At 41.8% G+C, this 19,259-nt stretch overlaps 2 protein-coding genes across 9 annotated transcripts in view; both read left to right on the forward strand.

The window, feature by feature from the left end:
* Window positions 1-7,049, forward strand: part of banp (BTG3 associated nuclear protein) — a 54,502-nt gene extending 47,453 nt beyond the window's left edge. For both annotated transcript variants that reach the window (XM_053640853.1, XM_053640852.1), the window contains exon 13: window positions 5,395-7,049. In XM_053640853.1, coding sequence (XP_053496828.1) covers window positions 5,395-5,517 — 123 coding nt within the window. In that variant the 3' untranslated portion in view covers window positions 5,518-7,049. The remainder of the gene's footprint in view (window positions 1-5,394) is intronic.
* A 607-nt stretch (window positions 7,050-7,656) lies between these two features.
* Window positions 7,657-19,259, forward strand: part of LOC128617695 (uncharacterized) — a 226,551-nt gene continuing 214,948 nt past the window's right edge. For 4 of the 7 annotated variants that reach the window (XM_053640845.1, XM_053640846.1, XM_053640848.1 and 1 more), the window contains exon 1: window positions 8,713-10,080. The gene's annotated coding sequence lies outside the window, so the exon portion shown is untranslated. Of the gene's footprint in view, window positions 8,062-8,712; window positions 10,081-19,259 lie in introns of those variants that run through there. The other 3 variants (XM_053640847.1, XM_053640849.1, XM_053640851.1) reach the window with 1 other exon arrangement.

Consider the following 19,259-nt stretch of genomic DNA (forward strand, 5'->3'; position numbering starts at 1 on the left):
TTGTCGTGCACATACACCCTCCTCTCTGAGCAGCCAGATGTTTGAATGTTTAACCTTTACAATAGTGCGGCTCTATGCACTGAACCTGCATTTATTCAGGATCTGTCTGTGTTTTGGATCTGCAACAGCAAGTAGATACTGTACCAATCAGGCCTCACTGTTTAGTCTGATAGCACTCTGGGTGACTTCTGGAAAGGGACCTTGAGCCACGCTGAGTAGGCACTACTAAGCGTCGGTCATTATTTGATCGCAGGTTGCGTGAGGGAACGTAAGCCTTCAGGAGAGTGTTGAGGTAGGAGGGTGCTGTTCCAGACAAGGTCTTGTACGTGAGCATCAAGGCCTTGAATTTGATTCGGGCGGCTACAGGAAGCCAATGGAGGGAGATGAAGAGGGTTGTGACATGGGTTCTCTTGGGCTTCACTAAACACCTTTGGGATCAACTGGAACACTCACTGCTCCCCATTCCTCCTTTCTCCATGCCTCCTCAGGGGAACAAAACATTTCCTGAGTGAACAGTCATTAACAATAGGGTCTATGCAACTAGTGCCTAATAAACATGATGAACATACACTATATGGATGCACTATGTGGACACCTGTCAATCACTCCCATATGTGCCCATTTCAGAACCATGGGCATTAATAACAGAGTTGGGCCCCGCTTTGCTGCAATAGCCTCCACTCTTCTGGGAAGGATATCCACTAGAGTTTGAAACGAGGCTGATTTGTCCTCATTCTGTCATAAACATTATTAGTCAGGTCGGGCACTGATGTCTAGTGAGAAGGTCTGGGGTGCAGCTGGGGGTGTTGTAATTCACCCCAAGGATGTTCAGTGGGGTTGAGGTCTTTGCATCAGCTTTGGCAAACCATGTCTTTTCTACAGCTTGCTGTGTTCTCAGGAGCAGTGCCATGATGAAATAGGTTTGGGCTCTTTAGTTCCAGCTAATGGAAATCGTAATGCTACAGCATACAAAAACATTCCAAATATTTGTGTGCTTCCAGCTCATTGGAGCAGTTTGGGGAAGACCATGTCTCTCATATTTGCTTGCCCTAGCAGACCTCTTCATCAAGCACTTGAATTAGAACTTATTTAATTTATTTATTCTATAATTTTTTTCTTGCTGTCCTAACCCTCCTGGATTTGAACAGGATTTTAGCTTAATGGCATTCTTAGTACCTGACATGGTGATCTAGCATGAGGATATGTTTCTGATATAGACTACAAAGTACATCTGTAAGTCACTATGGATAAGGGCATATGATAAATATAAATGCTGTAGGTCATACGTTGTGAGCAGTGGCAGCAGCAACAGCACCAGGTCTTCTGCATAGAGAAGGAGTTTTGTTTTCCTGTCCTATAAGGTGAGTCCAGGGAAAGCAGACAGTTTAATCTGCACTGCTGGCTCATTAATGTTAATGCTGAAAAATGTTGGACTGCATCTGCATCCTTGTTGCACCACTTTTTTTTTTTCTTGTCCTCTCTCTCTCTCTCTCTCTCTCTCTCTGGGCAGCTGTCCACATCTTCAGTGTACCGTGGCATATGTTCACTCTTCCATTTTCCACAGTTTCCCTGTACTTCAAGGTTCCTCCAAACAAATACACACATCCTGTCCTGATGTGCTTGTACAAGACTGATGTAAACAAAATGTTCTCCTATTGCTCTTAACAGGCTGCTGTCCAAGTGTTAAGCCTGGGTATTGAAATTTCCTGGCATCTTGGGGTTTTTTTTCTCAATCAGTTTCCATCGCTCAACTCTTATTCCTTCAATCCTTCAATCCTTTCTATCCCTCACACACACACAAACTCTTTGGCTGATCTTTAGCACTCAGCCTGTCATCTTCCTTCATCATGCTGCGCCAAGCCCAGAGGGCCAGTGTTGTGAGAGACTTCATGACTAGCCTTGTTCACCAGATCAGGCTCTGCCCGTTTGGCCTGATTCTCACTCACAGCCTGGCTCTTCTGAAATAGATATCCCTTCCTTCTCAGCTCAGGAGCGTGAGTTCAGGCCATGTTGCCTCATTGGGAGCATTTTATGATGACATGGGTTCACTGGAGAGTGTGTTCTCGATTACCCCGTGTGTTGCGCTGCGCCTTCTTGGACCGTCTGGGTTTTATTGTAGCTGTCGCTGTAATCATGTTTGTTTACACTTTGTGGCTATCTGGAAATGTGTTTAATGATTGAGGATTATCAAAGCATTGGACAGAAATCAACGAGCGAGTTGATTTAAATCAACAAAGTCAGAGCAAGTTAAGCTGGTGAGGCTATTCTCGGGCTCTTGTTTTATTTATTTATTTATTTATTTATTTTTAAATCAAGCTCTGACCTCACAGGAGGGAATCAAAGCAGCTATTGAGAGATCATGAAATTTGCCATAATTGCATGAATTTTAGAAAGGTATATCGATTCATATTTAGCTGTCCACTTGCACTGTCTGCTTGTTTCTTGTATTATAACCCGTTGGGCATCGATAAGGCCATATTTACCATGACAGCCTCTTCTTCATGACTGGCAGAAGCATTATACATATAGAAGGTAATCAGGAGACACTGTTGGTTCCTCACATTTCTACAAATTGCGCATTTTTAACCTATGAATCATGCCTTCGAGATTCAGGCATTTACGATTTCTCACATTTGTTCCCGTACAAGACTTTAACAGTGCCCTTATAGTCATAAGGTCAGTGCATCTATTAAACTCCACGTTGTGTGATGAGTAGAGTGAGGATTACCCAACATGTGGTAGTGTTTAGTTACTGCTCGAAACATTACTCAGTTCTTTTTATTCATGTATTTTTTGACATAACCTTTTGTTTGCCTTTTTTATTTTTTTATTTTTAAAAAAATATGTAATAGTTTCCATAAAAGACACTAGATAACAAAAAAATGGGGCGGATACAAGTACAAGAACATTTCCAGACAGGAAGTGCTGGACAGAACGGCTGAGGTGTAAACTGAGAGATGGAGTGCATGTGTGGTTGTGAGTGATAATTCATCAAACCTTTGTGCTTAATCAGCATTTGCTGGAATTTCAAGCGCTTGAGTCAGTGGGTTCTATAGAACTTTTTTTGCATCTGGAGGCAAAAGGTTGGCTGGAATGATGTAAATGTTGTGAATGAATGGAAAGGTATTTAATATATCTATAGGTATATAATAAGGTATTTAATATATCTATTTTCTTCTTGAGACCTGATATTTCAATCGAACATAAATGAAGGCTCTACCATAATCATTAGACTATATTAGCACTGATTTCACACCTATTGCCCATGGCATGGCTGGAGACCCGTGATTTGATTCCGTATGTTGACGTAGTTCCTTTCAAAACAGGAAGTCAGGGAGAGAGTGTGTCAAAACGTTTGATTGATCGCCGCTATTGTGCGAGATATGCCACACTTCCTGTCTAGTCTAAACAGACTCAACAGCGGCATGGCAAACCAGCTAGATAAGAGGCCACAATTTAAATAGAGCTTGTTTTCAACTGTGTGCATTTCTCACTGCCAATTTGCTCATTGTGACTTGATCATGTTCAATATCCTAGAGCAGGGATGTCCAATCTCATCCGCATTCATTCCAATCAAGCAGGAGCCACACCTGAGTCCACCTGTCCATCAGTTGATCTTGGCTTTCAATAGACTCAGGTGTGGCTTCTGCTTGGTTAGAATGAAAACCTGCACTCACATAGGATCGTACACCCCTGTCCTAGAGCATAGACCTCCAGCCAGCACCTATTGGATTGGTGCCAGGCAGTGGGCCGTTTGTAACCAGTACACAGTAGTTTTTAAGCTACCTGAGGGAGAGAGGGAAAAGACTGCTGTTTATCACGAGGTAGTTAAATAAAACTATATAAAGAAACAAACTTTCTGGATGTCTTTCTCACACACTCACACACATATAAACTAATCTGCTTTGATGTGTCCAAATGTTTGTTTATTGTTTCATACACACTCATTAGCCATATCACAGTGCAGCTTGCCATGGCCATACATGTTTGAACCAAGATGAAGATTTTGGAGGAGGAATGAGCACGGACATACACGCATACACCAATCAGCCATAACATTAAAACTGCCTGCCTAATATTGTGAAGGTCCCCCTTGTGCTGCCCAAACAGCTCAGACATGGACTCCACAAAGACCTCTGAAGGTGTGTTGTGGAAACTGGCACGAAGACATTAGCAGTAGAGCCTTTAAGTTTCTGCTTCCAACACATCAACATTGAGAAATGACGTTTCACTTGAGAACCCCCATCCCCCACTCCCCCCGCACACACACTTGATGGGTGCCACTGTAACAAGGTAATCAGTGATGTTCACTTCACCTGTCAGTGGTTTTAAATGGCTGATCGGCGTATATAAACAAACCATTATCTCAAAACATGAGATTATTCGGAAGGCGAATAACATGCAGGATGCTGCACAACAACAGCTACATGAATGACCCATGTTTGATGGCTACTGTGCTGTCCCATCCAGTTTGTTTAAATGATACTGTACAGTTTGGATAACATTTGATCTTAATTGTGTTTACAATCCCAAAAGACTTGTAGAAAAAGCTCTAAACAGCAGGTTTGCTTTCATGGGGACTTTAAGCCGGAATTCCCATCACTGCCCTCTGGTGGAACAGTTACAAATCATAATTGAGTACTTGAGGACATGGGACAGAGCACTTGGCAGACAAATCACATCCGTTGAACATGTCGGGTCAGAACATGCATTTTTCATCCATCAAAACATCCAGAACTACAGCACATAAGGGACCGATGTAGTGTAGGCTGTTGCATTTACAGCTGTGTGATGTGAGTATGTGAAAGTAGAGAGAAAGAGGCTTTAGTGTGTGCCTGGGCCATGTCCTTGAATGACATTGCCTCTTCATGTTGTGCAGGTGTACAGTCTCTTGGCGAGTGTGTGAGGAAGGAATGACTCACTCAACATGCTCTGCTCTCAGATGTGACTCATCGACGTCCCTCGTGCTCTACCTCACACACTGTTTTTATTTGGTGCTTGACAGAGATAAAGTATAGCCTTAATCCAACCTCTCTGCAGTTCAGTTTGGTTCAATAGCCCATTATTGGTAGGGCTCTCAAATACCGCAGCACTGATAGAGTTGAGTTCATAACGGTAGTGTTAACAGTGATCAAAGAAAGTAAATATTGTATTAATTCAGTCTGTTAACAGCAGCAAGTTTTAAAAAATGTAAGTGATGACAGTATTGTTAAAACACTGTATACATTTCTGTCACGGTGCGGCTGTCACGGCCTCTTTCAATCTGAATTTTTTTTTTACTTCAGTTATTTTCCGTTCCACTCTTCAACCTTGTCATCTACTTGTGTGTTGTTATCACAACCCATATTCATCTTACCTTTTTCTCTCTCCCCCATCCTCTTTCTGTCTCTTCAGGCTGAGGCACTAGGCTCTGCGCTGCAGGCGGAGATGGAGGTGAAGGAGGCTATACAGATCCAGCAAGGTGCGAACGGAGAAGTGGTCCAGATTCAGATGCCTGTCAACACAGTGGGCACCTGAGACACCAGCTCATGCACTCTCTCTCAAACGCAAGATTCCTTTACGTACACAGATGCATCATTGCGATTCTGCAGCAGGAGCACCTGAAATAGAGAGAGGGATAAAGACTGATATGTGTGGGTGCTCAAGTTCAACATTTGAGTGGACAACCATGGGTTAAGCCCAAGCAGAGAGTCTTAGTTTAAACAAATCATAATTCCTTTTGGGTCAACCAGTCTTATTGGCAACTGCCTGACAATCACAGATTGTGAAAGAGACCAGTCAGCTTATTAACACAAAAGCAATGTTGGCTCTAGTGCAGGCTTGTCAAAGCTGCATGTGATACAGGCTGTGGCCCAGCTGAGTACAGGAGAAAGGAGTACTTTTTCCCCCTTTGCATCTGGGTTCCATCACTGCAGCAGCTTCACTGTGCAAGATGAGTTTATTTAACTACAGCTTCGAGGAGTCTGTCTAGCTGTTAGGTTTTCAAGTTCAGTTCATCCCCTAACAGTTACGTTAAAAAACCTACCCTGTGATAACTGTAGTTTGCTTCACATGCTTCCTCTAAGGTTCTGGTTTCCAAATCAGCTGGAGCATCTACTGCATAACTGATGTTGCTTTGTTTAAAATAATATGTGAATTCTTTGGGTTTTTTATTTTTTATTTTTTATTTGTTTGCTGTCATTGTTTGGCTTTCACAATGGTTAGCCCATTAAAGAGGATCGTAGGTTCCTTGAAACCTTTTGGTAAGAAATGTATTAAGCAGAAATATTTATGGCGCCTTTTTAGCAGACATTTGATCCATACTGTAGCTAGGAAACGTGAATTTCTATTTGGCAGTGATAGCGATCAACCCATGTACATACATTGTGTTACATAAGTATTCACCCCCCTGGTACAACCTGGAACTGAAATGGACTTAATTGAGATTATATGTCATGAATTTTAGTTCTGGTGCAAGTAGTTTCCACCATAAATCACAGTTAATTTAATTGTACACAGCTGGACTCCATTCAACTATCATATGATCTCAATATAAATAAACTTGGAAAGTATCTGGAAGGCTCCAGAGTTTGTTAGAGAACATATCTAAACAAACAGTAGTCCAGGAGAGAGTTGTGGAAACATATCTATCAGTGTTTGGTTCTAAAAGAGATCCCAAACTTTGAACATCATTTGTAGCACCATTAAATCCGTTAAAACATGGACAGAAGATGGAAAATCTACAACTGTGTCTTGAGGAAGCTGTCCACCAAAAGTCAGTAACCAGGTAAGGACACAATTAGTCAGAAAAGCTACCAAAATGACAATGTGATGTTATCACCAGCATGCTTCCCCATCAGTGATGAGCAATGTTGAGTTTCCACCATGTGTAGGACTTTGTGCCAAGGTCAAACTGTTCAGTTGTGGTCTCATCAGAACAAAGACCCACGTGTTTGCTGAGTCTCCATCGAGGCTTGAATTGCGCTGTGCAGAATACGCTGCTTTACACTGTGTGTATGACTTGTTCAAAGGGGAATAAAAGACGGCCGTTGCCATGTACTGGTACTGCATATTTTTTTGATTCTGAGTGTTAACAGTAGCTTCCAGGCGGAATTCAGTAGAGAACAGGAAAAATATTTCTTTTTACAGATTACTGTGTCTCATCAGAGCTTTGTGCTCTATATGAAGCAAGATCTGGGTTTAGTGCAAGCGCTGTCACTAAAGCATATGATTTGGAATTCAAAGGCTTGTGGTGTAATGGGTGATATTATAAGTGTTTTAGTATTGTGGCTGTTAAAAGAGTAGTCTGTTTTCTGTTAATTTTATGTTCTGGGGACTGGGTGTGTTGAAGGATAAAGTACTTCCTCTAGGTCACCACACATTTTCTCATCACAGCTCAAGACACGGTGACCAAACTAAGCTTCCCCTCCTCCTATAATGCTTCCTGTGTGTATGTATGTGTGTGTGTGTATACTCCAGATGGAGGAGTGAGCCTCTGGTGATGGGTATCAGGAAGACTGGGGGAGAGCGAGATAAAGAGTCTTTTTGGAGCTTCACTGCAGTTCCCACACATTCTGTGATGTAATGGTGTATTTTGGAGAGCTTGCAAGAAACAAGTTGTACAAACGTTGATAAACCCATTTCTTCTCTATTTCCTTTTGTTTTCTCTTAGTCTCTGTGTGTCTATTAACCACTATTTTAAGCTTCCGCCCTCTATCTTTCCAGCAGTTTAACACAAACCCTCTTTCTCAGATTTCTGATCCTTTGCTCTTTCTTTCCCCTTCATCCGTTTTATCTGCCTTGTCTCCCTGTCTTCCTCTTCTCTGTCTTTGTTCTACTATCAGTCTGTTTGGGGCAGTCTTGGCAAAGCTGGAGGTGCAGGAACCCCTCGGTCACACCCCACCCCCCTTTCTTTGTGCAGCGTCCTAGTTTCTTCTGCTTTTACAACTTTGGCCCAGCACCAGGGACCGCTCATCCACATCATCATGACAATGTTCTAAGAGGCCGTGGAGGAAAAAAAACAAGACCAAAAAGCAGAGGAGTGCTGGGGTTTAAGAGATGGACAGATACGAAGAGGAGGAGGTGAGCAGTATATCACTTCACTCAGGCCTGTCTTCATGACCACTCTAAGCTCATATGCCTTTCCAGCAGGCTAGGCTACAGCAAGCACCATTTAATACCTTCTTGCCTCCCTCACAGCTTCTCACCACCTTCAGCTTGAGTTTGCCTGGTCTGTTTGTTTATCCACTTTTCCTCCCTCCTTTCCCTTTTTACTTTTTACAAGCCTGGAAGAGATATCTAGGAATACATTAAGTGGAATGGAACGTTTTTGAACCAGACTAAGGCAGTTTAAAGGGTCCAAACAATAAAAAGATAATAAAAAAAAGTAGACCAGTGGTTATAAATCATCAGTTGTTGATCTGCTGAAGAAAAAATAAAAACAGCAGTAGAGAGAATGCAGCCTCAGTCTGACTTGAAGGAGGACAGCATCTGGTAACAATGTGCGCCATTTACTGTATGATGCCACCATGTTTCAGTTAAAGGTCAGGTATTATTTTCCTGATAGGTGCAGCTATCAGGTGACGGTTATCCAAGCCATGTCCAAATAGGTAGCACCTAGGGGGCAAACAAGCTTCTTCATTCCTATGGACACCGAGATTTTGGTCTCTAATCACATGTCTGAGAAGTCTGTGAATCCTGGGCATTTCATGCAGACCTAATGAACTATAAAATGATCATTCATTCATAATGTTTTTGCACCGAGGAACAAATCAGATATTATGGGATGCATTTCAACCTGTCCTATACATTATGCCACCCATTTCTCCCAGTACTCTTGCTGCTCCATCCCTTTTTGCCACAATGTCTAAAACCCTGGAAACATCAATATTCTGATATTAATCAGAATTGTGCAGTATTCTGTTAGTATTGATTCATGTAAACGCCACAATCCGATTGCCCGATTCAGATCAAGACAATATTCTGATTCCCTAAATTCTGATTTCCACCCCTGGAATATGCCTGTTTTAATCGGAAATTGGTTTTATGTAAACACCTTATTCAGAAAATCCACTGAAAGGAGATATATGTGCATGATCAGTCCTCAAGGAATTGTGGGTGCTAACAGATGCTTAGCTGTAGGCTAGGTATTCAGGAATGGCAACTCAGGCATACTTACAACAAACATGTATACAGGAAGACTGATAGTTATGCTGAGTTCTCAGGACCGATGGCAGATGCCAGAAAATGAAACATTTGACATTAAAGAGTAAACTTTATGGATAAAGTTTGTCAAATGTATAAATTCAATGGCTTATGCTTTGATGACACATGCTTTGAATTTATAACACTGGTCCAGAGAATTACATCATTTGCTTCTCTTAATGAATACTTTCTGCTGCACTCTCACCAAAATCCATTGCCTAATAGGACTTTTATCACTTTATAAACAGTGGAAATAGGTCATGGGTGGTTATAGTGGGAAAAGATGGATCAGGCTCAGGGGATGGAGTTCAGTAGCTTGAGAGACCTCATTATCCACAGAATACTCTTGTGTGCTCGGCGTTGTTTCTTATTTCTGTCTGGTATTAAATAAATAAATAAATAAACCTCTTTCTTTCCCAAGGTCTATGCAGTTCAGACTGGATTTTCAACTGTTTTTATTAGAAAACCGACTCCAGATATTTCCCAACAGGCCTGTTCTCATCGCGCTGACAGAATTTGGCATTCTCCATGGGCCTGGCTCAGAGAAATCTCAGCTGTATGGGTTTGTTATTTCTTTATTTCATCCCCGGGTTTTGTATGTAGACTTGGGTTTTGTGTCAGTTATGATTTAAAAGCCACGTTAGGAGGTCGAGTGCCGCTGTGTGAACAGTGTCAGGCGTCTAAACGCGCCGGTAGTGTGAAGGTTAATTTTCTGACTGAGTGGGCGGGGACGCGCGCAAAGAGGCACTTGCGTGCGCGCGCGCAGATACGCGGATGGAGCGGAGCGGGAAGCGCGCGCGAGGGCTCTAGCACACACAGCGCGAGGGCTATGGAGGAGCCGCTTCGCTGCGTTCGTCAACTACGACTGAACTCGCGTTTCTAAAGTGTAACCTGAGGGTGAGTCTACTTACCTCTGCCGCTACACTCAGAGTAAAGTACAGAAATAAAGTGTTGAGGGGGAATAAAGTTGGGCAGCGAGTCGGAGCCTCGGCCTCAGACTGAACCTCAGGGGAGACGTGACAAGTTCAGGACCAATGTTCATTCAGCATCGCAGGAATAAAAGGTCCTCTTAGATATCGGCTTTTCCTGACAGAAATGACTCTTCTATTCCACATTTAATGCTCTGTAACGCTTCATATCTTTGTTCTGTGTGTCAGCAGAACACTTACCTTCAACAGGATGCCACTTAACGCGAGCAAATCATGTTGAGATTGCACTGCACAATGCTTTTGATTTCTTGGAACAAAAAAAAAACAAAAAACCCAATCAGATAATGACATTACTGTACTGGCTATCAAGTGGCAAAAGCATAATGATTTAAAACAGCATGCGCTGGATATGATTCATAATGTCTGAGTGTGATAGACCTCAGAGATCTGAATTCGGAGGAAATCCATCCATCCATCCATTTTCTGTAGCTGTTAACCTACACAGTGTCGCAGGGAGCCCGGAGCCTATCCCAGGGAACTCGGGGCACAAGGTGGGGTACAAACCCATCATAGGGCATGATCGCACACCTGTTCACACACACACATCCATACACTACGGGCGGTTGGGAAATGCCTTGCAGGTCAGCCTACAATACGTGTGTTTGGACTACGGGAGGAAACCCCTAAAGCACGGGAAGAACATGCAAACTTGTTCTGCACACAATAATTCCTTAGATTTATTATATAGCGCTTTACTTGACACTCAAAGCGCTTTACATGGGGAGGGGGGAATCTCCTCGACCACCACTAGTGTGTAGCATCCACCTGGATGGTGCGATGGCAGCCATAGTGCACCAGAACACCCACCACACACCAGCTATTAGTGGACAGGAGATTGATGTAGCCAATTCAGAGATGGGGATTATTAGGAGGCCATGATAGAGAAGGTCCATTGGGGAAATTTCGCCAGGACACCAGGGTTAAACCCCTACTCTTTAGGAAAAGTTCCTGGGATTGTTAATGACCACAGAAAGTCAGGACCTCGGTTTAATGTCTCACCTGAAAGATGTTTTTACAGTATAGCGTCCCAGTCACTACACTGGGCCATTAGGCCCCACACAGACCACAGGGTGAGCACCACCTGCTGGCGGCCTCACTGATACCACTCTCAGCAGCAACCCTAGTTTTCCCCAGGAGGACTCCCATCCAGGTACTGGCCAGTCTCAACCCTGCTTAGCTTCAATGGGAAACCAGGCGAGAACTGCAGGGTGGTATGGCTCTGGCAAGGCTGAAATGGGATGCAAATTTACCAAAAAATTTTCACAATTACTCACAATGCTGTTCAACTGCCCACTGATTGTGGTGCCAGTGGGAATTCATCTCAACTTAGAGAGCGATGCGGCAGCGCTTTAGTCCTTTAGTCTGTCCAGCTCTCTCACCTCCCCATCTGTACACTCCACTCAAATTAGCACCAGCATAGCTTTAAGCACATCACACGAATTTCAATGTAAACATAATTTACATGTTGAATGGACCTTTCCTCTAATGTGGCAGCGATAAATCTTGCTGCCACGCTGTTTCGTTTCACTTTTCAATGCACCTCCAAGCATTTAAAGTTTCGGATAGTTCTTCCCAAGGCACCAAATGCCCCAAAACAAAATAATAGACATACCACAGTTGTGATACAAACTGTGGACCCCCCACCATCTTCCTGTTTCCCATAGCAGAAGTAAACGTTTCTAATGGAAGCTGTAAGTCATGGTGATGCTGTCAGTTAGGGGTGTGTGTGGGAGGTGCTGAGACTGAAGAGGAGGAGAGATGCTGGGTGTCCTGTCTGTGTGTGTCTCTCTCTCACTCACTCACTCTCTCTCGCTTGAGATACACCAGCTGCACCTTGCACAAGTGTGATTCAGACTTTGTCTCATGTCGAATAGCACATCTCATCTCTATCTGTGTAATGTGTAAACATTATATTCCACACCAAACACAAGATTGCATGAATTATTCACTCATTATTAAGATTACATCTATTTTGGTCTAGAGTTTAGCGTCACACTAGCAGAAATGTATCCAAGAATGCATAAAAGCGTACTTTATTAAAGTGGGGCAGCAAGACTGCGTGCCAGAAGCAATAATAGTGTATTTTGCATTAATGGGTTATGGCTCGTTGCAGTATAATAGTTAAATCACTTGTCACACTGCCATGTCTCTGGTTAGTGTTTGGATTGCGCAATGAATTGTCAGTACCCCCCTCAATCACCTCCATACACTACTTTACAAATTATCGTGCGTAGGAAGGCACAGGAAGTCTGTCATGCACCTCCACGGATGGGTGTTTGAATCCCACCTCCACTCTACGTGTGTGGAGTTTGCGTGTTCTCCCGGTGATTGGGGGGTTTCCTCCGCCAGTCCAAAGACATGCCTTGTAAGCTGATTGGCGTTTCCAAGTTGTAGTGTATGAATGGGTGTGTGAGTGCAATGGGTTGGCACCCCGTCCTGGGAGTCCTCTGCCTTGTGCCCCGAGTCCCCTGGGATACGCTCCAGGCTGTGTAGGATAAGCGGTACAGAAAATGGATGAATGGAATAGATGGAGGAAGGCATCAGTCTCACTGTTTACTTAAACTCTTGATAAGTTTGGTTTGTCATAAAACAAGAGAAGAGTATTGCACTCGAGTCTCACACGTGATTGATCGTGTTTCTCAGAACGTTCCAACAATTCAAACTAATTTACTATCCATCAGCATCGTTATCTTATCTTTTCATTTATATTTGTTTAGTGGCAGCGTGTGGGAACACATAATCGCGAGACATCTACTCTTCCAGAACTTCCACAGGGCTGGAAGCAATTTGTTGGTGCTCCAAATTAGCAAGAGTGGAGAGGCAGAGACAGCGTCCAAGTCAAATCTCTTCAGTTTCCTTTTGCAAATGAAGCAAATAACCATCAGCTGTGAGAGGGGGTACTGTGTAACAGTCCGAGTTTGTGCAAATTATATGAAGGGATGTGTTAACCAAGCTGGCACTGCAAAGACAACACTAACAGCTTTGGCAGAGATCCCAGAGACATTTCAGTACGCACATTTTGTACTGCTTCATTTTGATTGGAAATCTATAAAACTGAGTCCTTTATGTCTGCCGAAATCAGACTCTGAGTGCAGTGTTCAAACAGCTTGCTTTTAAACAAAGAAATCTGTTTATTTTTATTTGTGTTTGTGTGTGTGATTGAGGGTTGCATAACAAAACTGTTTTCACACTAAATGTTGGCCTTTGCAATTTGGTACCTGAACAATTAATGCATTTTATTTTCTATGGAATGTTCTCTACTCACCCTGAGCGGTTATTGCAGATCATTCGTAGTGGGATTCACCATATCATGCCAGAAAAATCACAGACCTTATTCAGTGCCGAATAAAAAGTCTGTGAGCTACCTTTTAGGTATTGAGATGTTTTTTGGTTCCCAGAGTATTTGTGAACCTATGAAAAGTTGGCACAAGAGGGTTATATAATGTTTTGATAATGGACAGATGTAAAGTCTTATCATATTTTATTGACAAATAATTATGAATCAGGGAAATTCTATACAACATGCATCATGCACAAGGGATATCGTAGATTGATTCATTGTGACATCTGACACATCTGGACACAGTGATTTATGTTTTTTTGACAGATGATGAAAAGTCTGTGGTTTTGTGAGTGGGACTAGGCTCTAGGTTCCTGTATGGAGATTCATATTCCATGGGAGAAAAAGTTCTTATTTGTTAACACAATACAACTCTTTCCTCCCTAAATACAAAGTTTGACTGACCTGGGAAAAGCTGCCTTTGATTTTCCTTTTGTCGTATCTTTGTTATGGTCATGCCAGATGTAGGATTTGAGTCATGCTTCAGTTACAGCCAAAACCATTTGATAATTTTTGACTCCTTTATTGCCAGAACATGCAAGAGCTAAGAGGCCCGTTCAGGGGAGGAAACCTTTTTTCCCCCCTTATGTGTTCTTTTCTTATCAACATATGTGTCCTTTGTCCTTAATAGTCTCTGTATTTATTAACTTTCAGCAATCGCCTTTTTATTCCACTAAAGTCTTTTAGGTCAAATATTTGGGATTTTTGTCTTCATGGGTGCGACTGAAGCTTACATGGGAAACGGAGCGAAGAGGAGTCGCAGCATCGCTCACACACGGTCTCAGAACGCCTTGTTCCAGACAGACACTCGGGGTCGTGCCCTGTGTAGAAGTGTAAAGTCCCAGGCTAAACCACTTAATGCTCCTTCCACTCCTCAGCCCTCCCCTAGTCTAGCCTCGTTCTGTCTGCCTTTCGTAGATTTTAATCCATGAGAGATAATTGTCAGACAAGGGACTGTGGTGTAAATTAAGTAAATTAGGAAGGTAATTGCTTGGTTTCCTAGGTTGCGCTCTTCAGGAGGGGAATGCTAAAGAAGAAATAACAAACAAGGAGTTGAAAGGGATTGACCTGAGATTTTAGCAGCCAGATGTTTCATGTTTTATGTCCAGTAATGGAACGATAAAAGTTAAGATAATTGGAATCAGCTTTCAGTGATGACTAAAGGTGAAAGAACAGATAGTTTTGGATGGATGCTTGGTATTTATTTTATTTATTTATTTATTTTTACAATACTCACGGCTCAAAAGGATGTTTGATTCCTTATCCTGCATCCTTACAGCCTGTTCCTGCACTGTTTAGAGAGGCCTAGGTCAAACCTGTCTTTTGTCTCCCATTATACCTGAGGGCTTTTCCTCTCTCAGGACATTTACAAACTTGGTCCACACCCAAGACTCAGTTGGTGCCGGGGCTCATAATCACAGGATTCCTTCAAACCCATGTTAGCTGTCTTTAAAATAAATAAATAAATAAATAAATAAGCTTTGGCAACACTCAAGCAGTGAAGATCAGTATTTAATGGATGCATGGCATGATATTGTACAGGAATACCTGCATACAAGGAACTGCTCTCATATAAGAAGGTTCTTAGTCACTTTTTAGATGTGTATTTTCTGCGATACTTGAACCACAAAACTAACTACAGCGGTCCAGTCCTATGAAAGTCTGCTTTTATATATCTGTAATAAATATAATAACCCTTTCTCTGGCATCACGAAAGAAACAGGAATGAATGTGACTAGTTGAAGCCATCACGTTACTCTGCATACGGCGCTGAGCGTGGATAGCTTCCACACATTATGCGCGCTGCACCAGGGTTTGGTTGATGTGAACCCACGAGGAACAGGGATGATTCTCTGGACCGCTCCCAGGCTCAAGCATAGTTCACCAATCATACAAACTCTGGACTACTCTAAACTATAGAGTATCTGAGAAAGGTGTGCACATTACACTGGAAAGTCCCGTTATATTTAAACTGATATAAAATATGTGTACAAAGTTTTTTTTTCTATCCAAATTTGCTTTAGAAGTTCTTTCTGGATGAGGCTTTACTGGGCGAGTGTCTGTGCCTACAGGGAAAGAGTAGAGTCCTTGGAACTGGCCACATAAACCTCTCTCACCTTCTTGTAGGCTGGACACTGAGCTCAGGAGTGCCTGAGAAGCACAGTGCAGAGCATAAGATGCAGCTAATGCAGTTAATCTCCATACAAACAGCGCTGCCTGTCCAGGGTCTGTCATTCTCTCCATAATGCAGTCCAGAATGTGTGGTAAATGTGATTGAGGAAAATGAGAAACAGAAGGTCGATCACATCTTGTTCACTGCAATAAATCACATATACTTGAAATACACAGCACGATTACATTTTTAGGTTTGGAGCTCGAGCAGGCTCTCAGCCAAAACAACTGGCTCAGACAGTATGCTTGATTTAAAACAAAACAGAAGGTCAGACCTGAGCCGTGCTTCTGATGGAAGAAGAAGACAGAGAGTTTGCCTGGGTTTGAGGTTTGGATGCTCCACCTAGCAATCAGCACTAAACAAAAAGGATTTGTTTTTGTTTGTTTTTGTTTCCCCCTCCTCCAGCTACTGGGTATCTGTTTTATAGAATGATTTACATTTGAAATTTGGGACAAGATGAGAGGATGAGAGAAGCCATTTTAGGTCATCTGCTGTTTGTGTGAAAGTGTTTGTGTGAGAGCGAACGAGCGCAGGAGAGAAAAAGGTGTTTGTTGAGCGTTACGTCTGGCATTGTTCTTTTGAAGGTTGGATGATTAGTGGAGTAAACTGAGGGGAAAACTATTATTCTCGTACACAAATACAGAAACTCGCACTTCCCCAAAACTCCAGCCATACAGCCTTCATTTACTGTAGCTGCCTTGTTTTTTTTTTGGTTTTTTTTTTACCATATTTACTCCTACAAATTGGAGGTCTCACCATGTTTTCAGCTCCACTTTCTCACACATTTTGTTCATATCATTTCAAATCATATTTAACAATGTCCAGATTGCAACATGGAAAATCTTTGATTAGTCTGCTGTTAGACTATTCCCACTTCCCCCAACTTTACAGCTCTATCAGAGACAGACATAACAGTTTAGCACAATTTAATGTGTTCTGCATTCCTCCCAAAAATTTACTAATCATTTCCTCCAATTACACGATAATGTCCCTGCAGAGAGAAATTATTCCTGAAAGTCACAGAAATGCATGTCATTGAATTAGTCATGGCTATACTACAGGTAAATGTAATTATTTTTTTTATGTATATATTTATTTATTTATTTATTTTTATATTTTTTTTTGGGGGGGGGGGGGTTGATTTCTCATGAGACGTATTTGAAGTGTATTATTACACTTCATCATGTAGCTAGAAAAAGAATGCAAATCATTTCTTCAGGTTGCAGACCGAGCATGTGTTTTTCTTCAGCCCCGATATTATTCCTTCTGTATCATATCCAACTGGTGGTTTAATTATTAAGCTCATTAACATGACACTCTACCTGGAAATCTCTTGGCAGAAGCATGCCATTACATCCCTAAGGATATATCAGAGGCAGCTATAGGGTGTGTGTATTTGTGTGCAAGAGCATGCGTTTCTGTCTTGGCCTGCATGCTTGACACTTCTGCGCTGTAAAAGATTTATCCATTTTTCCACATGGATGGTTGTTTTTGAGAAGGGAAAATATTTACCTTTGCTTAGTTCAGAGGACAGACAGTTCAGAGTTATTCTTTATCGGTGTAACACACACACACACACACACACACACACACACAGACACAAGACTGTGACTGTGACCTCTTCTATGGGAGGATCCTAAATGTATACAGGAGATGACATAATTATGAATTGTTAGATGAAACGCATTTGTCTTTATATTAGTCTGTCATGACCAAGTGGGGAGAATATTCTAGCATTATTTGTGCTGTGCGGTAGATATGATTTCATAATTTCGGTTTATTTACTGTTTGAAGACTTGGTATGGAATGAGAGAAGCTGATATTTCAAGATCACTCATGCAGCAAGATGATGATGCAGCATAATGTTATGGTTATTACATATAGGTTTAATCAGATAGTGAGTACGTTTACATGGACAATAATAATCTGATATTAACCAGATTAAGACAATACTCTGATTAAGAAACTACCATGTAAACAGCGATTTCTGATGACCTTAATCTGGCTGAAATCATACTCGCAGTAAACACAAATCGAATTAAGACATGTGGAGTATTCCTATTTTAGTCGCATTATCGAAGTGCATTACAGACATGTACACACCTTAATCACACTATTAACGTCGTGTGGGAGTTTTCACCGCATTTTGCGACAGGACACGTACACACACGGCAGTGCTCAACCGTTTGACAGCAAACAAGATAGCACGGCTGCGTCCGAAACCGCGTACTTACCTACTATATAGTAGGAGAAATACACATATCAGCTACTATATAGTAGGTAAGAATGTGGTTTGGGACGCAGACCATGGTTTCAAGCAGTTGTCTATTTGCACGTGCAGCATGACAAATAATTAACTCCACTTGAAGCTTTCATAAAATTAAAAATGAAACACCCAAAACTGTATACGGTACATAACAAAGACGAACTGTATGTTGATACGTGAAATTCTGGAGGGAACGTCGGACAGCGTGGTGCAGTGACGTAATGATGTAATGACGTGTGCCGTTAATCGATCTATGTTCTATAACGTGTAAAACGGGAACATGAAAGGAATATTCCAAAGGCGACTCATGTAAACACCTTAATCACAATGTTGTTTTCCTCAGAATAAGGTCAATAATTAGATTATTGCTGTCCATGTAAATGTAGTCACTGTTTAATTGATGTCCCTTTTTCATGAGATAGTTATAGTGTATTTATGAGGAAAAAAATCAATGAGAATGGAGCATCTGGCAGAATGCTCCTTGGAAAGGAGAATATGGAAAACTGCTACACAATGTTGCCCTGTGCTTCGCACCCTGACCAAAATTATGTTTATGCAGTACAGATGCTCCAGCTAGAAGTACAGAAATATATACACACTCAGGCTGTGGGAAGGGACAGATTTATCAACCAATGATATAGCCATGTGCAGATGGTTATGGTAAAGGAATTTCCTAGTGAATTTGAAGCTGTGCACTTGACTAACAGATGACTAAGACTCTCAAGCAGTTCTGTAAGCATCTGTGAGACTATATATCTGTCTATATACAAAAACGCTCTTAGTCTTAAGATCTGTGTGGTTGTAATAACACCGTGCAGACAAAGTCATGGTCAAACACTGAGATTTAGGTCAAACCTTTAAAAACAGCTTCGTCAGCACTGTAGCAATCAGTTTCTCATGCTGCAATGAGTCACTGCCAAACAACACATCTAAAATAAAGTCTGCAATGAATATGCCATCATGCTAGACCCAAACCACCAAATCCCCCTTCAGAGAAGATGACCAAAACAAAGACTGGTCTTCATTAGACTTAAGATACAGGCCAGAAGACAGATTGTGCATGCTCTCATTGTCTTACCAGAAACTAAAACAGTCACAGGCACACTATAGCAATAACACCGTCTTGTCAGTAAACAGAAAAAATGATTCACTGTGTTAAATCTTTTGGTTCGTTTGGTTTTATGTCGATTTATCACGAAAATAGCATTCAGTGATAACCTAGTCTTAATAGGCTCCCTATTTAATTCTAGATTAATTTCAAAGTCCATTTGATCAGTTAAGCCCAGATTGTATTAGCTTTGGAATGTC

Source organism: Ictalurus furcatus, chromosome 14 (genome assembly GCF_023375685.1).
Source record: "Ictalurus furcatus strain D&B chromosome 14, Billie_1.0, whole genome shotgun sequence".
Taxonomy (NCBI): domain Eukaryota; kingdom Metazoa; phylum Chordata; class Actinopteri; order Siluriformes; family Ictaluridae; genus Ictalurus; species Ictalurus furcatus.